Source organism: Lacerta agilis, chromosome 16 (assembly GCF_009819535.1).
Source record: "Lacerta agilis isolate rLacAgi1 chromosome 16, rLacAgi1.pri, whole genome shotgun sequence".
In the NCBI taxonomy this organism is placed as follows: Eukaryota; Metazoa; Chordata; class Lepidosauria; order Squamata; family Lacertidae; genus Lacerta; species Lacerta agilis.
The window spans coordinates 7,054,913-7,078,426 of record NC_046327.1 but is presented as its reverse complement, the minus strand read 5'-3'; the positions used below and the strand labels follow the sequence as shown (position 1 = coordinate 7,078,426).

The window sequence follows — 23,514 nt, the reverse complement described above, 5'->3', positions numbered from 1 at the left end:
AATGTCTTTTTAAATATTTGCTATGGTTTACAACAGGGCTGGGAGATGTCTTGTTTTCAACATCGTGACGTATCACCAGCCCAAAAATGTGATATGCAAATATATCACAATGTCTGAAATTAAGGATGGAGCTACGCAGAAGCACTGGCTGGCTTCACTGTTTCCCCCGCATCGTGATTTTTTCCCGGCGCCTGCTCTTGTGATTCGCTGCCCCCCTGCATGAAGCAGGGGAGAGCTGAGCTGGCAGGGGCTGCAGGAATCGAGAGAAGCCTTGGCTGGCTTCGCAGTTTTCCCCACATTGCGATTTCTGCATAGCACACACAGACACACACCATGATTCGTGTGATATATTGCCAGGTCAAAAACTACGAAGCTGATATCACAATATGGACCTCAAACTGGTTTTGGACAATATACTGAATATCGATATATCACCCAGCCTCAGTTTACAGCTAAAGAAATAAAATTGTTGCTGCTGCTGCTGCTGCTACATGGGGTAGTAACTTCCATTTAATTCAAGGGGACTTGATTTCAGAGGAAACTGGCCTAGGGTGAAGTTGCCAAACAAACATCTCTCTGATGGTTGTCACTCTGTCTCTCCCCTTCCTGGCTGATGCATGCACTATTATTGGTGGAGAGGCTTCAGGAGTACAATACCCTATAAAGTTAAAAGCCACAAAACTAAATGGGTTAATTTACTTGAGAATGGACGGTAGGAAGGCTAGAAGGGCCACTGAAAAGAAAATATGATGATTAGGACATCATCCAGTTTAAACTCCCACATTTATCTTAATAATAAAAGTATGAACCAGAAAAACCACACATGCTGATTTTCATTTAATTTAGTCGCACAGCAAATGAATTTATACAACAGAGTGAACACTTCCACTCTGTGGTTCCAGGTGCACTTATCACAATAAATAGCTAGTTTTCTGTAAATGCAATTTCCCACCGGATGTGCACATTATTTCCAGTAACACACACCACTGAGAAACAACTCTGGTGCCTTTAAATTAATGGGATTTAATTCAATGGACTGCGCTGAGGATCAGAGTATTACACAAGAAGATACGTCTCGTGAACTTACAAAGATCAGGTCCTCATTCCGGATTTTGTGAAAGACCATCTGGTTAACGTTATTATGCCTCTGCATGGTGGGCGATGATGGCAAGTCAGAAATTCCATTGCTCCTGAAGACAAGGAGGTTGGACTTATCTGTGAGGAGAAGTTAACAGAGTCCTGGTTCACACACAGACTGACTTAATTTCATTTTATTTATTATATTTATATTCCACCTCATCCTCCCGGGAGCTCAAGGTGGTGTACATGGTTTTCTCCTCCCCATTTTTGACCTCACAACAACCCGGTGTTGCAGGTTAAGCTGAGAGACAGTGACTGGGCAAAGGACACCTGGTGAGCTTCATGGCTGAGTGAGGATTTGAACCTTGGTCTCTCGGACTGAAGTCTTGCTGACTTGCAGCTGAACATGTACATCGTCGCAATTATATATTTACTTTTGAGCTGAAAATGTGTAAGAATTCATTGTGTGTGTGTGTGTGTGTGTGTGTGTGTGTGTATACACACACACACACACACACACACACAATCAATAAGACCAGGAGGCAGTGCTAACTAGTTTACATGTATCTGCCCAAACTACTGGCAAAGTATTATTTCATTTCACATTTTTCAACAATGAAAACTTGCCATTTGAAGGAGGAGAGGAGAGGAGAGGAGAATCAGAATTCCTCATTCAGCCATGAAGCTTCTTAAGTCGCCTTGAGCCTTTCAGTCTAACCTACTTCACGGGGTCGTTGTAAGAATAAAATGGGGAAGGAAAGAAGCCTATCACCCAGAACAGTAGTGTTAACATGTAATAAGAGCTCCACTTTCTGTCTAACAAAATCATTAGCAATTTTAGAATCTCTCTGTGCAAAACTGGCAATAGCGTAGCGCTGAAATAACCTTTGCCTACACATGCAAACTACATCCATTCTGTATCACATTTTACACCCTTGATTTAAAAAGCGGCTTGTCGTGTAGCACTGGGTTGGTGACGGTGGGGAAATGTTGTTGCAGAAACACAAGTCCAAAGATGACCTAGTTGCGTATTTCACAGAACTATAGAATTGCAGAGTTGGAAGGGACCCTGAGGATCTAGTCCAACCCCCTGGCAATGCACGAATCTCAACACGGGGTCCCCCATCCAATCCGAAATCCATAGGGGACTCTGCTTAGCTTGGCCAACGCGCCAGCAGTTTTACTGCTGCACCACCAGGGGGATATAGTACAGGAGACTGCAAACTTATTTCCTTACATGGTTCAAGCAGTATTGCAGTTCCACTTCTGGCCACAAAACAAAACTTTTTTTTTATTGTTCCCTCCACAGACCCAATCCAAATATTATTAAACAATTCTGCCTCATCTGCATTAGCCACGGTTGCACGGAGCATGGCTTACACCAGAGATGGGGAACATGTGCCCCTCCAGATGTGGACCGATTTCCATCAGTCCTAGCCGGCATGGGATGCAGAGTTCTAGTCCCAACAACACCTGCAGAGCCACAGGTTCCCTACCCCGAACACCACTGCAGCTACAAGCAGAATCCTATACTTGGCAAGAGGGCAGCTTCCTACATCTGCAGTTTGTTTTTTGCACCCTGCTTTCTTTCCTCAAACCCACGTCAGTCTCCGCAGTTCCTTCGTGGCAGAAAAGGCCCTCTGCAGAATGCTACAAAAGGGGATCGGAGGAAGACCGCGGCCGTGGTGAACCACAGCAGAGAGGGATCTCAGTGCTGGTTGCTACTTCTGCACGGTTACGAGAGCCTGAGCTGCACCTGAATTTGACCCCAGAGCCAGGAGTGGCTCTGAAACACCTAGCCCTCAGCCCTATGAGTGTCTGTACTTCTACAGTACGTTAGCTATCAGGCAATTTATTAAAACCAACCAGATTATAGAATGAATGAAATGAATAAATGGCCTAAAAGAAAAGAAAGTGTCTAAGTCGACATCCTCCTCCTACCACTACCATGGGCCACAAATCCCTGTTGCTTGTACAACTCATGCCACGTTTTGGAGCTTTGGAGTATGTATTGGTTATTGCGTCAAGTAGATTCTATATTGTATACGACACTGTCTGTTACAGAAATATATAATATACTGAATGCTATCCATAGTCCACATAGATAAAATTGATTAAACGGAGAGCCTGCTTTCGAAAAGTCTGACCCCAGTTCTCTGACTTTATTGTTTTCATTGCAGAGTTTTGTGTTTTTATCATTTCAAACCCCTGCCCCCACCCCCGGCGCAATGTATTTATGTTTTTGCAAGTAACTCTGGGCAGATTTTATTACAAAAAAGCAAGGTCTAAAACCAAAAAAAACATTAACTCCACCGCTTAAGGGAGTTGTAGATCATTTACCTTTTGGCTTTGGAGGGCAACACCTGGTAAACTGAAAAATTATACTGTCTGACCGGACAGTTTCTGTCCGGTAACAGTTCAAGAGATCCATGAGGTTTGAAAAACTTCTTCTCGTTCCGGTGAGATTATATTCGCCATTCTCATTTTTTGTGATCAAGCAATGCTTATAGTCCGTGGTACTGTCCCGCTGAAGATTAAGAAACGGTAAGAAATACGTTGTTTTAAAACAGCTCTTTTGTTTATAATACTGAATTTAAATTAGGAACCATACCTTTGTAAACAAAATGGCGCCATCCATGCATGAGAGGGAGGCACCGGCATAGCAGGCTCAGAGAAACCCCCCCAAATTTATAGAACAATAATAAAAACTTCAGTGACACATCCAGTGGATTCATGTGGGAGTTTATTCTGTATTCCTGATGTTCACCTAACTATTAATTTCTGCATTATATTCGAGCCTTTACCTGACAAAAAAACCACTTCCAGAAATATAGCAGATTATAGCACAAGTTTAGCGCTAATTTCCGTGTTATTTGCAAATGGATTCCCCCCCCCCCCCTGGAAGCAAACAAAACAGAAATGAGTACTAAATTTGAGCTATGTTTCCGGAAGGGACAAAGCAACGGGAGCTCGCCCCATCACGGGGATTCGAACCGCCGACCTTCTGATCAGCAAGCCCTAGGGTCTGTGGTTTAGACCACAGCGCCACCCGCGTCCCATACTCATATGAAAATAGCATCAATCTCTTGTTACTTGTAGCACAAATGATGCCTGGTTACCTACAGATTGTGCAGATATGCTAATATTAATACAGGTTTATTTTTGAAGTCACAAATAGAAGATATGGCTAAATTCTAACAGTTAAATCACCATTACTCGGTGCCTGAATGAACATGTCGGAAGAAAAGGAAAGTTATATTTCTTCACTTTTTCCTGATCTTTGCAGGCTGACATGGGTATGTGCAATGTTCACAAAGCACAGAGATTACTGAGAACTAGATTTGGCCAAACTGCGGGAGGCAGTGAAAGATAGGCGTGCCTGGCATGCTCTGGTCTATGGGGTCACGAAGAGTCGGACACGACTGAACGACTGAACAACAACAACAATAACAGAGGTGGCTGAGCTTTTTAAAAATATTCAAAAGCACAGTGGTTTAACAGATAACACTTATAATCAAAGGTTCTCTGAATCCTCTCTTTCTTGTTCACAGCCAAAGTAACAGTGTATTCCGCTCCTCTTTACTAACCTGCACTGCAAAGGTAAGAAAGTATTTCCTGAACTCCTTTGGACTGCAACGAAGGACGTAATAGCCCGTCTGATTGCCAGCTCTCTTCAGTTTATTGACTGCGAAGTCCATGCTGTTTTGGAAAAACAAGAGGCAGGGAGCACAAGGGTTAAAACCAAGCTTTTAAAAGCTAGCAACCTTTGAGCTATGCACAACATCCAGAGATCATCATATTTCTATCCCCGGTAAAAGTTTCATATACACCGTGACCATCCACTTACAACTGCCTACATGTTACAACATCTGGGCACCTCCGGCAAACTCCTTTGGCAGAGCGAAAAGGAAACAGACTTACTATGAATTTCTAAAGTGATGCTAGAGAACATTCTCCCCTCTGAGTAAGGGAGGCAGAACCAAATCCCCGTTTCGCTAGACGGAAGGGGCTCATTCGGTGTCTCATTTGAAACCTGGCAGAACATAAGAGCCCAAACCCCTAACAATACTAACAAGATTGTTGAAATCAGTATGGCAGCAGTTCAAATGCAAGGAAAAAATCTGGTAAGAAAAGGGGGGGGGCATAAGTATCTCTCCATTTCGTCCATGGAGTTTTCTTGGCAGGGATACTGGAGTGGCTTGCCAGTTCCTTCTCCAGGTGGATCACGTTTGGTCCAAACTCTCCACTATGACCTGTCCATCTTGACCTGTCCATAGCTTCCCTGAGTAATTCAAGCCCCTTCGCCACGACAAGGCAGTGATCCATGGATCCATGAAGGGAAATGGAGGCAGTGAGAGATTTCACTTTCTTGGGTTCCATGATCACTGCAGATGGTGACAGCAGTCACGAAATTAGAAGACGCCTGCTTCTTGGGGGAAAAGCAATGACAAACCTAGACAGCATCTTAAAAAGCAAAGACATCACCTTGCCGACAAAGGTCCGTATAGTTAAAGCTATGGTTTTCCCAGTAGTGATGTATGGAAGTGAGAGCTGGACCATCAAGAAGGCTGATCGCCGAAGAATTGATGCTTTTGAATTATGGTGCTGGAGGAGACTCTTGAGAGTCCCATGGACTGCAAGAAGATCAAACCTATCCATTCTTAAAGAAATCAGCCCTGAGTGCTCACTGGAAGGGCAGATCCTGAAGTTGAGGCTCCAGTACTTTGGCCACCTCATGAGAAGGGAATACTCCCTGGAAAAGACCCTGATGTTGGCAAAGATTGGTGGCACAAGGAGAAGGGGACGACAGAGGATGAGATGGTTGGACAGTGTTCTCGAAGCTACTAACATGAGTTTGGCCAAACTGCGAGAGGCAGTGAAGGATAGGCGTGCCTGGCGTGCTCTGGTCCATGGGGTCACGAAGAGTCGGACACGACTGCACGACTGAACAACAACAACAAGTATCTCTAGGATCTTTAAGTGTGGTCAGTGCCAAACCTGGATTTTATTTAATTATTTCCCACCCTTTTCCCCTGACAGGGACTCAAGACAGCTTATAGATGAAATATGAAATAAAATAAAATAGAAACAAATGAAAGCATTGAAGCAGTAATATCACTTTTATACACAAGAAGCAGCGCATACAGCTGAAATGGGTAAGTAAAAATGCATTTGTTTTAGACTCTCTAAGTAGTAGCAGTTGCCAGGATACTACCCCATTCACCTCTACATAGCTACATCCTTATTTCATACTGGTATATCACTGGTATATCACAATGTTTAGCTGGTGATATATCACAGTGTTGAAAACCAGACATCCTTCAGCCCCACTGACAGCAAAAGCTGAAAATGATTCTGTAACACAATATTGCCTTTCCTATGGAAAGCACGAGGCCTCTACTCATGTAGACAAACTTTATTTAGAGAACTTATGTCTCATTTTATATCTTCAGGAGGTTCTGATGAGTGGCTCACCAAGAGATTCTCAAAATGATATCACACTCAGAATCTCGTAATATAGTATAAGGTCCTCATCCTTATTCCTGCCTGGTGACATCTAGAAAAAGGAAATGTGCTTCCTTGAAAGCAGTTTCTTGCTTGGGGTGACTGAGGGGTTACTGGGTTAATCCCTACTTTGGCCCAGGAGAATGGCGTGACTAAGTTCTTAGGTCTATCCTCTTCCTTCTGACACCTCCCTAAGTCTCTGTCCAGCTAAGAGACAAAGATCTGAGGAGGAGATGTCAAACAGGAAAGGAGAAATGTGGCTTGGAATCCAGCAGCAAAAGCCCGAAAGATGCTAGGATTTTTGCATGTCCTTGGAAGAGGGCTGGCACCTGAAAAAAAGTCATTCTGGTTGTGTGTGTTTTAAGTTTTGTTTCTGCAGAAGGATTGTTTCTGCAGAATGAGAAAGGATTGGGTGGAAACTGAAGAGAGGAAGACAGTAAAGGTAAAATGCTGGAGCAGTGGTAGAGTTGGAAAGTTGCAGAGACAAAGACATGTGTTGTGCCCTGGATGAGGCAAGGCAAGGAAACCAGAGAGAAGTTACCAGGAATGGGATGGACCTCAGAACCTGGTCTCATGGTTCCTTGCTACTCCTGGGCAGAGGTAGGGATGAAGTCAGTAAATGGATGCCTCCTGGAGCCCAAGGAGAGAGTAGGAATTAACACGTGTCAAAAGAGACTTATCTGTCAACTATGCTCGTGCTCTGCAAGAGGTGTATGAAGGGAGGAGAGCAATCGAGTTACCCTCTTGGGGAACTCCTTTTCTCTGTCTCTCCTACAAAGGAGTGGGCGAGCCAGCAGCTCATGCTCAAAGCAACTTTTTCACCAAGCCCAAGTTAGAAAGGAGGAACTGTAGGCTCCTCCTTCCAGATGTAGAAGAGGAACTGCAGTTTGTTTGGGACAAAGGTGGCGCTGTGGGTTAAACCACAGAGTCTAGGGCTTGCTGATCAGAAGGTCAGCGGTTTGAATCCCTGCCACGGGGTGAGCTCCCGTTGCTCGGTCCCTGCTCCTGCCCACCTAGCAGTTCGAAAGCATGTCAAAGTGCAAATAGATAAATAGGGACCGCTCCAGCGGAAGGTAAACGGCGTTTCTGTGCGCTGCTCTGGTTTGCCAGAAGCGGCTTAGTCATGCTGGCCACATGACCCGGAAGCTGTCTGCGGACAAACGCCGGCTCCCTTGGCCTATAGAGTGAGATGAGCGCCGCAACCCCAGAGTCGGACACGACTGGACCTGATGGTCAGGGGTCCCTTTACCTTTACCTTTACCCAAGAGAAATCTTCAGGTGCTTCCTATAGCTGTGTTTCCTCCCAACCCAGGGTGGAGAATAATAATAATAATAATAATAATAATAATAATAATAATAATAATAATAATAAAGAACGGCGAGGTCAGAAAGTAGAGCTCAGAAGAACTCAGAAAAGACAGTCTGCAACTCTTGCCCAACCTGGAGGCGGGGACGATCCTTTGCCTTCCACTAGCAAGGAGGTGTTTTCTACCCCTCTAGTTAACAGGCTGAGAAATCCCTATGACGGACTTTTAACTGAAGTGCAGAGAGACACTTAGCTCTTCAGAACCAGGCAATACTACACAACATTACAAAAACAACCCTCACAGCCGGAAATATTTCTTTTTCCTCAAGCCTACGGAAAAGTTCACAAGAAGGTTACACTTAGCCCAAAAGCAATTTCCTTTGCTAGCAATGTTCTGTGCTCAATTCCAGATATTGATATCTGAATTGCCTTTTCTTCCTCCACAATTTCAAATTCTATTTCTGCCAGATCCTGCAGTGAACCTATTAAGAATTTCTCTGTCTATGACCGCATACACCATCACCATGGTTATGGCTGGGAGACCTTAAAACTCACTGTTCTCTATTCACTGCATGACACATTCGGAACTGAACTGAGAATGGAAGAAAAAAACATCTTAAAACTTTGCATTAAGTGTTGTGGCTGAATAGAATAAACATGAATTCTTTACAAAAGGAAACACTGAGAGACCTTCCCACATGTTTTTATCAAGGTTTCACAGTATTTCCAGGGAGAGAAAGAGAGAGAGGGAAAATATATTATTGTATATTTAAAAAAAACAATGGCAGGTGCATTTTTTAAAGTGTTCCTGGATGAAGGTGTGCACATCCAGCCACTTCCTGCTGTGCCAAAATGAGCATCGCGAGCCAAATAAAGCCTGTATCCAGCTGCACATAGCTAAAAGATTTGGCATTAATTATCCTTGACGAACTAGGGCAATTGCCTCCCGAGCAAAGTGGAGCATTTCTTTTCTTTCAGGGTTAAAGGAAAAAAAACCTTTTCAATGTCTTATAAAACATGCCACTTACGAAATCGGCCCATGGCAGTTGCTCTGAATATTCTCAATGATGGAAGGGGGTGCTACTTCTTTACAGAGGAAATGATGGGCATCTGCGGTTAATCTGTAGTATCCATCAATCAATGACACGAAAGAAAGAGCCTCTCTTAATGAATGAAATTCAGCTTCCTGCAAAGGCAAGGGAGAAAGATAGTAAGGTTATTTATTATTTTTCTGATACACTTATAAAACTTAAAACTAATCGGATGCATATGCTTCTGATGGTTGGTCGTTTTGTTGCGTTAACCCACGAGCGCTGAAATTAATAATCCATCCATTACCATGACCAGGATTATGAATTGTTTGGTGAATGCATTAAGCCATGGGTAGGCAAACTAAAGCCCGGGGGCCAGATCCAGCCCAATCGCCTTCTAAATCCGGCCCACAGACGGTCCAGGAATCAGCGTGTTTTTACATGAGTAGAATGTGTCCTTTTGTTTAAAATTACAGGTAGGTATCCATGTTGGTCTGCCATAGTCAAAACAAAATAAAAAATAAAAAATAATCCTTCCAGTAGCACCTTAGAGACCTTAGAATCTATTTCAGTGTATCTGAAGAAGTGTGCATGCACTCGAAAGCTCAAGAACAAACTTAGTTGGTCTCTAAGGTGCTACTGGAAGGATTTTTTATTTTGTTTTATTTAAAATGCATCTCTGGGTTATTTGTGGGGCACAGGAATTCATTCTCCCCCCCCCCCAGATAGATAGATAAGATAGATAGATAGATAGATAGATAGATAGATAGATATAGATAGTCTGGCCCCCCACAAGGTCTGAGGGACAGTGGACCGGCCCCCTGCTGAAAAAGTTTGCTGACCCCTGTAAGCTGCATTTTACTTCAGAAAAAGCCTTAATGCATTTTCTTAGGCAAAGTCTCGGGAGAGACTCAGTGTACATTTATTCCCTACTGAAGCTGAGCAAAAGAATTGCCTGAATCAAAACTTTACTATAGATTAAACCACATGTTATTCTGAACAGGGAATACCAGCACCGATTATCACCTTGAACAGGTTGCTGTCAAAGTACAAAAAAATATTTGTTTCATTTATGAATCACTCCCCATTAAACATCCTGAAGTGATTCACAATGAAAAAGCCATACTCCGGTTATTCTCCCTTCTGTAAAGGAAAGGTGCTTACCTGCAAGTAATTCCTATGACAATCTTTCCACATGTGGATACCAGGTGTGCGAGGAGCAGCATAGGGCAAGGAGAGACAAATTGCATATGCCGCCCCCGCCCCCCACGTACACAACTGTGATTTAGGCCCAGGTTATTCAAGGTTTAGGAAAGTCAGCAATGGAGTTCAAAGCTCCTTATTAAGGTAAGGAGTTGGGCTCCCCCCCCACACACACCTCTAAAGGCACTTTTTGTATCTGCGCACATAGGCCAATACATAGTGCAAATCATCCATACCCCAAATCTGAATGACTCTTGTGCCTGCATACAGAAGATGCAGGAAAAGAGGCGAAAAGGAAACCAAGGACTCAACTCAATTGTTCAACTCGAAATAACTGGTACACTTTGACCTGAAAACTCTAAAGACACTAGTAGCTGAGGAAGAATACCGAAACGAGGCCTTGCCCTGGCGTTTTCATTTCATTTGCATTACAAACCTCAAGGAATTAAACCTACAAGAGACTTGTTATTTTGGCCCGAGTCCTTGGTGTCCTTTCCGCCTCTTTTCCTGCCTTATTCTACCAAGAACTCCATTTTCCTCTATTGCATACAGAAGATGTCAGAACTAAATTATAATGAAAAGAAGCTTGCTGACACACTGCACTATCAGCTCACAGGTTTACGACCTAATAGGGCTGGGCGATATGTCGATATATCGTCCAAAACGCGTTTGAAGTCCATATTGTGATAATTTTTCATAATTTCATAATTAGTTTCATAATTTTTGACCTGCCAATATATCGCAAACCATGATGCGTGTGTGTGTGTGTGTGTGTGTGTGTGCACCCGCGCCCAAAAATCACGATGTGGGGGAAACCGTGAAGCCAGCCGATGTCTCTCCATAGCTCCATCCTTATTTCAGACATTGTGATATATCAGTATATCACGATGTTTAGCTGGTGATATACAGCCATACCTCGTGTTGCGTTAGGTTCATGTTGAGTCTTTTATGCTTGCAAATGCGGCAAACCCAGAAGTGTATAGTTCCAGGTTTCGCTGCACGTGTGTGCAGAAGCGTTCTGTGCGCTTTGCGCATGCGCAGAAGCATTCTGCGGACATGTGCAGAAGCGCTCTATCGCACCGTGCGCGTTCACAGAAGCGGTGCTCTAGTTAAGGACTTTTTGGGGTGCGAACGGCACTCCGGAATGGATCGAGTCCATAACTAGAGGTACCAATGTATATCATAATGTTGAAAACCAGATATTGCCCAGCCCTACAACCTAAGGGGGGTTTTAAGGGAAACCCCCCCCCACACACACACACATTAGATTTTTAGTAAGGTTTGTCTAACAAAGAATAAAGGGGGAAATCTGTCTTCCACCCACGTTTCAAAACTGTGTAAATGTGCTATCGTGTGGGGAAAGACAGAAAACCATGGGTCTCAGGCTAGATAGAACTGAATAGGACTTCACTGCCTCTTTATGTGCAGATATTTCAGGAGAACGTTTCTAAGCTGCATGCTCTGCCACAGCCCTTTACAGAAAACAGGGACTCTGCTAAGAGATACCGCGCTCAAATATATTTACGATCTCCATGTGGAATCATTGCCTTCTTCGTGCCAGGAAGGAGACAGGATCGAGCATGCGAGTTTGAGATGCACTCCCAATCTCAGCAGATGGAGAAGGAGCATCTGAGCAGGCTAAGATTTGTTGCACATGTGTGTAGTTTACATCGTTCTTCTGTGGTTAATGACTACGGCTAGGAATCTCAAATGAATGGGAGATGCATGCTCATTCAAGTTTAATCGTTCCCTGTGCAAAATGCATGAGGAAAGGAAAGGCTCATGGTGTGGTTGCCTCAAAACGGAACAGGAGGGTTGTTGTTTTTAAGAACACACAGATTGCTTTTGCTACATTCTGCGAAAGTCACAGTAGTAGTAGTAGTAGTAATAATAATAATAATAATAATAATTTATTTGTACCCCGCCCATCTGGCTGGGTCTCCCCAGCCACTCTGGGCGGCTTCCATCAAATATTAAAATACATTTAAAATATCACAGTTTAAAAACTTCCCTAAACAGGGCTGCCTTCAGGTACTTACTTGCCTAACTGCCCAACCTTGCAGATATGCAAACAACAGAGAGCATCAAATCCAATTCGTTTAGACAAGCAATGCACAGAAACGTAAGGTAATCAAAAGAGAAAGCCACTCTTACCAAATTCTTGCTGTCTTGCTTGTGAATGGTTACAATTCTATTCTCGCCAGAACCTTCCTGGCTTGCTTGCTTAATACTGACATCGATAATGTCGGGAAAATCGCAATAGGTCTGTATTTCCTGAGAAAAGATGTTGCTTTATTAGGAAACGGATTATTTGCGAGTGTTTTAGTCAACCTTCTAGCCATCAACTGAAACAGATCAATTGTAACATTATTCTCAATAGCCTGATTCTGAGGTAGTTACAGAAACATCCTTTCCTGCCAGAAAAACAAGTTTGAGCCTGCTGTTTGCACATCACTTCTCTACTCCCCTTCCACAATATTTATCAATGGCAGCTAAATTCTTGGTTTTTACATCTTTACCACAAGCTGCCAGCCTCTGAATCAGGCAGACCTTCAAGGGAAGAGTTTCCCAAGGGGAAAAAAAATCCCTCTCTATGCACTGATGTTCAGAATAAACTGATGAAAGGCTAACCTTGATAACTGCACAGATTGCAGAGCAACAGAACAGGATTGGGGTCTTATTTCTAAGAAGGCTACCATCTGTATGCACAGACAGCATTACTCAAGTTTGCTTATCTCTGTCTAGTTAAGAATCATCATACGCTTTAAGTGATGCTGCCACCACTAACAGATGAAATTTAAATTACAGAGAAATTAAAATAGGAATGTTCAAGCAGCAAAATCCATAACACTCAAGAGAAAACCCCCCCTTTGCTTAACCCAGCATACAGTCTATAAAGTATCTAGAAAGGAAATATTTTTATCAATTGGGTTAATTGTGTACCACCAAGCATTAAAAAATAAATGATCTAAAAATGTATTATCCTCCTGTAACACCACTGCAGAACAGAGAATGGCAGTCTTCACTTCTCAGGCACATCTACTGCTAATCCAAATTATTTCCATGACAGTAAGGCTAGGGAAGCGGGTGGCGCTGTGGGTTAAACCACAGAGCCTCTTGGGCTTGCCGATCAGAAGGTCGGCGGTTCGAATCCCCGCGATGGGGTGAGCTCCCGTTGCTCGGCCCCTGCTCCTGCCAACCTAGCAGTTCGAAAGCAAGTCAAAGTGCAAGTAGATAAATAGGTACCGCTCTGGCGGGAAGGTAAATGACGTTTCCTTGCACTGCTCTGGTTTGCCAGAAGCGGCTTAGTCATGCTGGCCACATGACTCGGAAGCTGTACGCCGGCTCCCTCGGTCAGTAAAGCGAGATGAGCACCACAACCCCAGAGTCGTCTGCGACTGGACCTAATGGTCAGGGGTCCCTTTGTTGTTGTTCAGTCGTTCAGTCGTGTCCGACTCTTCGTGACCCCATAGACCAGAGTACGCCAGGCACGCCTATCCTTCACTGCCTCCCGCAGTTTGGCCAAACTCATGTTAGTAGCTTCGAGAACACTGTCCAACCATCTCATCCTCTGTCGTCCCCTTCTCCTTGTGCCCTCCATCTTTCCCAACATCAGGGTCTTTTCTAGGGAGTCTTCTCTTCTCATGAGGTGGCCAAAGTACTGGAGCCTCAACTTCAGGATCTGTCCTTCTAGTGAGCACTCAGGGCTGATTTCTTTGAGAATGGATAGGTTTGATCTTCTTGCAGTCCATGGGACTCTCAAGAGTCTCCTCCAGCACCATAATTCAAAAGCATCAATTCTTCGGCGATCAGCCTTCTTTATGGTCCAGCTCTCACTTCCATACATTACTACTGGGAAAACCATAGCTTTAACTATACGGACCTTTGTCGGCAAGGTGATGTCTTTGCTTTTTAAGATGTTGTCTAGGTTTGTCATTGCTTTTCTCCCAAGAAGCAGGCGTCTTCTAATTTCGTGACTGCTGTCACCATCTGCAGTAATCATGGAACCCAAGAAAGTGAAATCTCTCACTGCCTCCATTTCTTCCCCTTCTATTTGCCAGGAGGTGATGGGACCAGTGGCCATGATCTTAGTTTTTTTGATGTTGAGCTTCAGACCATATTTAGCGCTCTCCTCTTTCACCCTCATTAAAAGGTTCTTTAATTCCTCCTCACTTTCTGCCATCAGGGTAGTATCATCAGCATATCTGAGGTTGTTGATATTTTTTCCGGCAATCTTAATTCCGGTTGGGGATTCATCCAGTCCAGCCTTTCGCATGGTGAATTCTGCATATAAGTTAAATAAGCAGGGAGACAATATACAGCCTTGTCGTACTCCTTTCCCAATTTTGAACCAATCAGTTATTCCATATCCAGTTCTAACTGTAGCTTCTTGTCCCACATAGAGATTTCTCAGGAGACAAATGAGGTGATCTGGCACTCCCATTTCTTTAAGAACTTGCCATAGTTTGCTGTGGTCGACACAGTCAAATGCTTTTGCGTAGTCAATGAAGCAGAAGTAGATGTTTTTCTGGAACTCTCTAGCTTTCTCCATAATCCAGCGCATGTTTGCAATTTGGTCTCTGGTTCCTCTGCCCCTTCGAAATCCAGCTTGCACTTCTGGGAGTTCTCGGTCCACATACTGCTTAAGCCTGCCTTGTAGAATTTTAAGCATAACCTTGCTAGCGTGTGAAATGAGTGCAATTGTGCGGTAGTTGGAGCATTCTTTGGCACTGCCCTTCTTTGGGATTGGGATGTAGACTGATCTTCTCCAATCCTCTGGCCACTGCTGAGTTTTCCAAATTTGCTGGCATATTGAGTGTAGCACCTTAACAGCATCATCTTTTAAAATTTTAAATAGTTCAGCTGGAATATCATCACTTCCACTGGCCTTGTTGTTAGCGAGGCTTTCTAAGGCCCATTTGACTTCACTCTCCAGGATGTCTGGCTCAAGGTCAGCAACCACATTACCTGGGGTGTATGAGACCTCCATATCTTTCTGGTATAATTCCTCTGTGTATTCTTGCCACCTCTTCTTGATGTCTTCTGCTTCTGTTAGGTCCTTTCCACTTTTGTCCTTAATTGTGGTAATCTTTGTATGAAATCTTCCTTTCATATCTCCAATTTTCTTGAACAAATCTCTGGTTTTTCCCATTCTGTTATTTTCCTCTATTTCTTTGCATTGCTCATTTAGAAAGGCCCTCTTGTCTCTCCTTGCTATTCTTTGGAAATCTGCATTCAATTTCCTGTATCTTTCACGATCTCCCTCGCATTTTGCTTGCCTTCTCTCCCCCGCTATTTGTAAGGCCTCATTGGACAGCCACTTTGCTTTCTTGCATTTCTTTTTCATTGGGATGGTTTTCGTTGCTGTCTCCTGTATAATGTTACGAGCCTCCATCCACAGTTCTTCAGGCACTCTATCCACCAACTCTAAATCCTTAAACCTGTTCTTCACTTCAACTGTGTATTCATAAGGAATTTGATTTAGATTGTATCTTACTGGCCCAGTGGTTTTTCCTACTTTCTTCAGTTTAAGCTGGAATTTTGCTATAAGAAGCTGATGATCTGAGCCACAGTCAGCTCCAGGTCTTGTTTTTGCTGAGTGTATAGAGCTTCTCCATCTTTGGCTGCAGAGAATATAATCAATCTGATTTCGATGTTGCCCATCTGGTGATGTCCATGTGTAGAGTCGTCTCTTGTGTTGTTGGAAAAGAGTGTTTGTGATGACCAGCTTGTTCTCTTGACAGAACTCTATTAGCCTTTGCCCTGCTTCATTTTGAACTCCAAGGCCAAACTTGCCAGTTGTTCCTTTTATCTCTTGACTCCCTACTTTAGCATTCCAATCCCCTATAATGAGAAGAACATCCTTCTTTGGTGTCATTTCTATAAGGTGTTGTAAGTCTTCATAGAATTGATCAATTTCAGTTTCTTCAGCACTGGTAGTTGGTGCATAAACTTGGATTACTGTGATGTTAAAAGGTCTGCCTTGGATTCGTATCGAGATCATTCTATCATTTTTGAAATTGCATCCCAGTACAGCTTTCGCCACTCTTTTGTTGACTATGAGGGCCACTCCATTTCTTTTACGGGATTCCTGCCCACAGTAGTAGATATGATAGTCATCCGAACTGAATTCGCCCATTCCTGTCCATTTTAGTTCACTGATGCCTAGGATGTCAATGTTTATTCTTGCCATCTCATTTTTTACCACATCCAGCTTTCCAAGGTTCATGGTTCTTACATTCCAGGTTCCTATGCAATACTTTTCTTTACAGCATTGGACTTTCCTTTCGCTTCCAGGCATATCAGCAACTGTGCGTCCTTTCGGCTTTGGCCCAGCCGCTTCATCAGCTCTGGATCTACTTGTACTTGTCCTCCGCTCTTCCCCAGTAGCATGTTGGACGCCTTCCGACCTGAGGGGCTCATCTTCCAGCGTCATATCTTTTATATGCCTGTTGTCTTTGTCCATGGAGTTTTCTTGGCAGGGATACTGGAGTGGCTTGCCAGTTCCTACTCCAGGTGGATCACGTTTGGTCCAAACTCTCCACTATGACCTGTCCATCTTGACCTGTCCATAGCTTCCTGAGTAATTCAAGCCCCTTCGCCACGACAAGGCAGTGATCCATGAAGGGGCAGGGGTCCCTTTACCTTTACCTTTAAGGCTAGTAATCTTAAAAGACTTGGGTGAAATCCCATTCAACGCTAGGCACAAATAAAAACCAACAGGAATTACAGTCTGCATTGATACTAAAGGATTGGGAACCTGCATTGCCCAAGCCACAGAACAGAACTGGGTGTGCACTAAAAACCTACAGAACCTTAAACCAGCCTCCCATTCCTCCCTCACCATTTCTATTCTGCGTATCTTTTCCTGCAAAGTACTTGCCACAATACTTTCAACTGACTGTGCAGTGCGAATGTCTACTTGGCCAGTAAGCATACTATTGATGGAACCAAATCATTCTGCTTTCAGTGGTATTCTCGAAGCTTTCATAGTAAAGAAGAAGAAGAGTTTGGATTTGATATCCCTCTTTATCACTACCCAAAGGAGTCTCAAAGCGGCTAACATTCTCCTTTCCCTTCCTCCCCCACAACAAACACTCTGTGAGGTGAGTGGGGCTGAGAGACTTCAGAGAAGTGTGACTAGCCCAAGGTCACCCAGCAGCTGCATGTGGAGGAGCGGAGACGCGAACCCGGTTCACCAGATTACGAGTCTACCGCTCTTAACCAGTACACCACTATAGAAGTACAGTCATACCTTGGAAGTCAAACGGAATCCGTTCCGGAAGTCCGTTTGACTTCCAAAACATCTGAAAACCAAATCGAATCTTCTGATTGGCTGCAGGAAGCTCCTGAAGCCAGTTGGAAGCCGCGGAAGCCCTGTCAGATGTTCGGCTTCCAAAAATAGTTCGCAAACCGGAACAGTCATTTCTGGGTTTGCAGCGTCCGGGATCCAAAACGTTCAGGAACTAAGCTGTTCGAAAACCAAGGTATGGCTGTATGTTATTCGAGATTACCTGTTCTGCCAGTGTCTCACTATCTTTATGCTTCCCTCTTGAGCACTGAATTCCACCATTTCCGGATATAACAATCGTTGCAAAACTTTCTTCACCCGAAGGCTCTCTGCCGGGCTCCTTTACTTCAAACACTTCTGAATAAAAGGCAGACTGGAGGGTCTCCAGATTTATGAGATATTTCAGTTTCAAGTTTCTGGCGGTTGCTTTGCACTGGCCAAACTGCTGGATGAATCTGCGGAACCTGTATCTTATCCTCTTTCGTGTCAGAATGTGGTAATCCTGGATTTTTTCCCTGATGCATTTTGGCAAAAACATCTTGTAGCTGTGAACACAAAGACAAGCAAGTGAGTGGCAAAATATCGATGAGTAGCTCAAAAAGGGGCTGGTGGTATTCTTCTACAGAAGATGCAAGAACTGTGAAGTCCTAAATCCTAAAATCTATTAACTTATGAGCAAGTGGGACAGAAAGCCAGGAGGCGAATTCCGCTGGTGACGTCAGGGTTGGCATCCTCAAACTTTCTCTCCGCAATGACCAGAACTAGGAACCAGCAGGCTGTATAAAAGTGGAATGTCACATCTGGTGAAATGGAGCAAACTGCAACTTGCTCGGATCTGCAAATGCCTTATCTAAGTTCAAACATCTTGCTGTGCTGTGAAGTTGACTGGATCACCTTGGGCCATCTCTCAGCCCAATCTTAAAATGGGGAGAGCCATGAAATGGAAACCAGTTCCTTGAAAAAGAGGTAGAGTAACAGGCAATAAAAATAATAATGCTTTGGATCCTAATTTCCATTTCGTGCCTTCCTGCCTCGACCTCCCCTTTTACACTCCTCCCTTCCCCATTCGCACAGCTGCAGAAGAAGTCGCAAAGAGAGTTTACCTCATAGAATTGTAGATGCCCAGTGGAGTTTGGTCCTTTTCTTTGGCCATCCTCATCATATCAAGAACAGCCATGCCAAGACATTCTTCTTGTGTTTCATGAGTGACAGGCATCTTCACCCACCCATGGACAAAGTCTTCCCGCCACTGGAGGCAAAAAACGAAGGCACAGAAATTCTGGTGAATTTTGCCTACTGCTCTTTTCATTTATTTTCATCGCACCTTGAGTTGTCTTCTATTGAATCAACTCGGAACTTAATACGAATAAAAGAAATCAGCTCAGATCTCAAAGGGGAATCAACACTTTGGTGCTGCTCTCAAGGCTGTTGTATTTTCACTTCACAGGATAATTGCATATTATTATTATTATTATTATTATTATTATTATTATTATTATTATTATTATTCCTGTGAAATCATTTGGATGAAGACATTCATTTCCAACTGTAAAAATGCGAAGAAGAGCCAAATACATCCATACCCAAACACAATACGTTGTCAAAATTTTACCTGAGCAAACAAATAAGACATCACAATGTCATCAAGGACAGGACTCTCTGCACCTCGGGAAACACCGTACCGAAATGCTCGCACATTGCTGTTACAATACCAGTGTGGGAAATAAAACCTGTTAAGAAACAAAGACACGTATCAGTGCTTTTGCAACCAAGACCACATGTTAGAAACATGTTTTTAATGAAATTCAGGCTGCTTAAAGGGCAAGGGCTTTGAATACTTTCATACAAGTTCATATTGCCACTAAATTCAAATTATGTTTTCAAATAGTAAGTTTCGGTATTTATAGGGTAAATACTGCAACAATTGGGCCAACTGTTTTTGGTTTTTTTTTAAAACCCTCAAAGGCTAACAATTCACAGAACGAAAATGTGAGCCCAGGCAAAATTCAGTGCTTCTTAAAGTCAAGCAAGAGCCTGACAAGGCCAGATTAGTTTCCACCTTGAAATGAGCCGTCTCCACTGGAGTTGGTATTTAGCCAGCAAAAAACCAAACATCAAAACTCATAGCCAATTTACTGGTCAAATACCACCACTCATTTCCCCTCCCCCACCCCGCCTCTTATGTTTCTATCTCACATTTCTTCCATCATGAAACCCAGAGTGATGTACGACCACCCACTGAGACACTGACCAGACCCAGAACTACTTAGCTTCAGCAAAGCAGTGGCGTTTAGATAGTAGTGAATGGGGCAGTAGGGTGGCACTGCTTCCCTGGCTTCTCTCCAGCCAAGTTGCTCCTGAATACCAGGATGAAGAGTGGGAGAGGCAAGGCAGCAGTGGTGCAAACGCATTGGCAGAGGCAATCTGGTGCTCCTGCTGGCGTATTTGCACTGCACTGACTTCTCTGCCTCCCCCCTCCCCCTCTTTATTCTGGTATGCCTCAGATATACCGTACTATTGTGGTCCGACTCTGAAGGAGGGAGGTCACAAAAGGAGCACAACTCCCCGGCATTGTCTGCAACTGCCTCTGGGACTTACATGTGCGTGACGCATTCATGCCTTACAACTGCTACTAAATAAATTTGCCATTTTTTAAAGCCTTGTCTTCTGGCGTTGGCAAAGTACTACGTCAGATCACAGGCAGGCAAATGCAGCTGGTTCTATGAAAGTCTGGATTCCTGGGCATTTGTGGCCTGTGCTACTGCGGTAAGTAAAATTTGGACCTGCTCATATGTCATAAGCCATGGCTTCCTGTTTGGGGATTCTTGTCGTTCCAACACATTGTCAGAGCAGGGGAGCACAGAAAGTAGGGCTGGGCGATATGTGGTTTTCAACATGGTGATATATCAGCAGCTAAATATCTTGATCTACGGATATATCGTGATGCCTGAAATGTATCTCGACTGCTTCTTCCTCCCCACCTTAAGCAGCCGAGATACATCACCCAGCCCAACAGTTGAGTGAGCCCCCATACTACTCTCGCTCGTGTGAGCCAGGGGGGAGAGAGCAGCTTCTTCAAAGGCGCACGAGGGGGGAAGACAGAGCCCAAGAAGGTGCTCACCTGCCTGCCTCCACCTTCGCCCAATTGGCCAGGCTGCCTCTTTCCTCCCAGTCAGTCGCTCCAGGAGTGACCAAACAGCAGGAAGTGGCAGCCCGCCTGCCCGGATGAAACTGGAGACAGTCAGGAGGACGGAGCCTGTGTAGGTTGCAAGTGAGCATCTTCTCAGGCTCCATCTTCCTACCTGCCTGCCTGCCCCTTTGCGGTCTGAGGGCAATTTGAGCTGGCAATACACTGCGGGTGTATAGAGTCTGAAACCGGTATCACGGTTTGAACGTCATACAGTGGTGCCTCGCAAGACGAAATTAATTCGTTCCGCAAGACTTTTCATCTTGCGGAAATTTCGTCTTGCGAGCAACCGTTTCACATAGGAACGCATTCAAATTTAATTAATGCGTTCCTATGGGGAAAAAAGTCCGGGGGCCCCTTCTGACCGGCACCGGAGCCGCGCCGCACCGCGTTTTAAGGCTGCAGCGAGCAAACAGCAGCGCTGCTGTTCGCTTGCTGCAGCTTTAAAACGTGGCGCAGCGCAGTCTGGTGCCGGCTTACAGTGGTACCTCACCAGACGAATTCGTCTTGCGAAAAAGAGCCATAGACGAATTCGTCTCGCGAGTCAACTAAAAACTCGCAAAACCCTTTCGTTTTGCGAGTTTTTCGTTGTGCGAGGCATTCGTCTTGCGGGGTACCACTGTACACTGGTTTCAGACAATTTATCAAAATATCGCTCAGCGATATCGCTTTAGCATACTCAGGAATCAAAAAAGTTTTGCGTCTCTTTTGTAGTAAATGTATACTTTCTTGTGTGCATTATGCAATCTCCATTTTAGGAAGCATGGCTTTGTTGGGAGAGGAGAAGGGAGAAGCAGCTCTTTCGAGACAATTGTCAGGCATGGTGGTACATACGCTTCTGAACAAAGCCTGTATCTATGTATTTTATGGACTCTGGCAAGCTTCCCCAAACTCCTACCCTCATCATTAGCTGACACGGTGACAAAAAAAGGAACAGGAAGTTTGGCCTCCCCAGAAACATTATGGCAAAATGGTTTAAAAATCTCCTTTATGTTTGTGATGCAAGTAACACTGTGGTACATTGATCCTTGAGATGGGGGCTACTCAATGGGAATTTTTCTAGACTACAGAAGTACACACACTGATCCGCAGATGTTTTACATTCTGGAAATATATGCAAAATGGTTATATGACTAGAGCAATGGGAATGCCTTGGTTGCTAGGACACAGTTGAAATGCAGCCATTGTTCAGAAACAACTGCTTATTTCCAGAACCAAAATGCTACAACCTCATACATGGCATACCTGGAAGTAAACGCTCACATCTACATGCTTAGAATCGTACAGTAATTGCAATACAATCCATTCATTTGAAGAAGAAGGAGAAAAGAACATTCCACTGAAATTATTATTTTTTTATAAATGGGCCCATCAAATAAATTAAATAGCTCCGGGTTTAAATAAAATAGATAATCAAGTTTATTTCAAGGATTCCAGTCATGTGATTCTCGTCAGCTTTCAGGGGTCTGTCCCTGCCTCCATGTGCATTTGCTGTAACCTCCACAAAACACACATGGAATAAAACTGTAAAATGTATGGACAAAGGGAGTTATTCTTATTACGAACCCCTCTGATAATTCAACAGAAATAATAAAAAAAGCCGCAGGAAATTAATCAATTAATTCAACCTACATTATATTCCTTTGGTTTAAGAGAAATCTGATTAAACAAAAACCATTTTGATTTAAACCAAAACAAGCTAAGATATTAACCTTATCCGGTAGAGAACAGTGAGACTGGCTGATCCCTCTACTTGGAAGGTGTGGTTTGGAGGATACCAACATCTGTCCGTCTGATTCATTAGTGCAAACATGTTATGGTACACCGGCAAGATGCCTAAGGAAAAGAAAGGAACAAAGATGTTTTATTTGCAAGATCTTTTTCCTGCGTTGAAAAGGTGCTGCTGCTAAGCACTTGTCGTACTTGTCACGCCCACAAGGGTTTAATACTTTCTTTTGGATTTCAGGTATGAAGAGGTTGCCATGGGAAAGCTCATGAAAAGAAAACATTCAGATCACACTGAATTTGGTTCTGCTAAAGCAACAGGTAACGCCAGTACAATAAACAGTTATAACATTGCAGAAAGAGGGCTGGGATGGGCCTGTTCATCCCTTAACCCATTCCGAGACGTGCTTCAGGAAACAGAACACCTGCTTCTGAAATACTTTTACAGCTCCCGACACTCAACTAGAACAATTTTTTTGTTTGCTTGTTTTTGTTTAAGGCATTTCATACCACTATTCGGATGGATCTTGCAGAGAGGTTTTTTATATCCTGTTTTCCTTTATTTTTTGATATTTCATTTATTTATTTATATTTTTCAAGTTTATAAATTTCACTAGTTTTATACATCTCACTAATTTTACATTCATTTTGACATTTCAAAACTTGACTTCCATCCCCTTCTTTCTGCGGTTCCTTAAATTTGTTTTTAATATCTTCTGCACATCCAAATTAACTTAATTTGCACATTTATTCATCTTCTTTAAATATTTATATCGTGTTTTTTTCAGTATACATTCCTACCAAGGCAGGATCTTTACGAGAGGCATTAAAATAAATTTTTAAAAACCACAGCAAACAATAGCAAGCATTTCCCAAACGTGGGTCTCCAGCTGGTTTGTTTTTTGTTTTTACTACAACGCCCATCATCCCTAACCACTGGTCCTGATAGCTAGGGATGATGGGTGTTGTAGTCCAAAAACAGCTGGAGATCCAAGTTTGGGGAAACCCTGCATACAGCTCTATCAACATACAGCCCAGTTCACAGTTTTCCTCACCTGGTTACAGTTATGTGCATTGCGGAAAGGAAGTTGTGACTGCACACAGGAAGAGCAAAGTGTGAACTAGCCCCATGACAAAGTAAGACCAGTCAAATCAGGCAATTGTGCTCAGAGAGGAGAAGGTTGCT

At 43.5% G+C, this 23,514-nt stretch overlaps 1 protein-coding gene across 1 annotated transcript in view; it reads right to left on the bottom strand.

The window, feature by feature from the left end:
* Window positions 1-23,514, bottom strand: part of JAK2 (Janus kinase 2) — an 89,285-nt gene that overhangs the window by 21,168 nt on the left and 44,603 nt on the right. The window contains exons 4-12 of the mRNA XM_033172784.1: window positions 22,316-22,439; window positions 19,029-19,146; window positions 18,520-18,665; window positions 17,640-17,961; window positions 12,280-12,399; window positions 8,920-9,077; window positions 4,668-4,779; window positions 3,421-3,607; window positions 1,088-1,215 (exon numbers count right to left, since the gene is read on the bottom strand). Of these exons, the coding sequence (XP_033028675.1) occupies window positions 1,088-1,215; window positions 3,421-3,607; window positions 4,668-4,779; window positions 8,920-9,077; window positions 12,280-12,399; window positions 17,640-17,961; window positions 18,520-18,665; window positions 19,029-19,146; window positions 22,316-22,439 (1,415 nt within the window). The remainder of the gene's footprint in view (window positions 1-1,087; window positions 1,216-3,420; window positions 3,608-4,667; window positions 4,780-8,919; window positions 9,078-12,279; window positions 12,400-17,639; window positions 17,962-18,519; window positions 18,666-19,028; window positions 19,147-22,315; window positions 22,440-23,514) is intronic.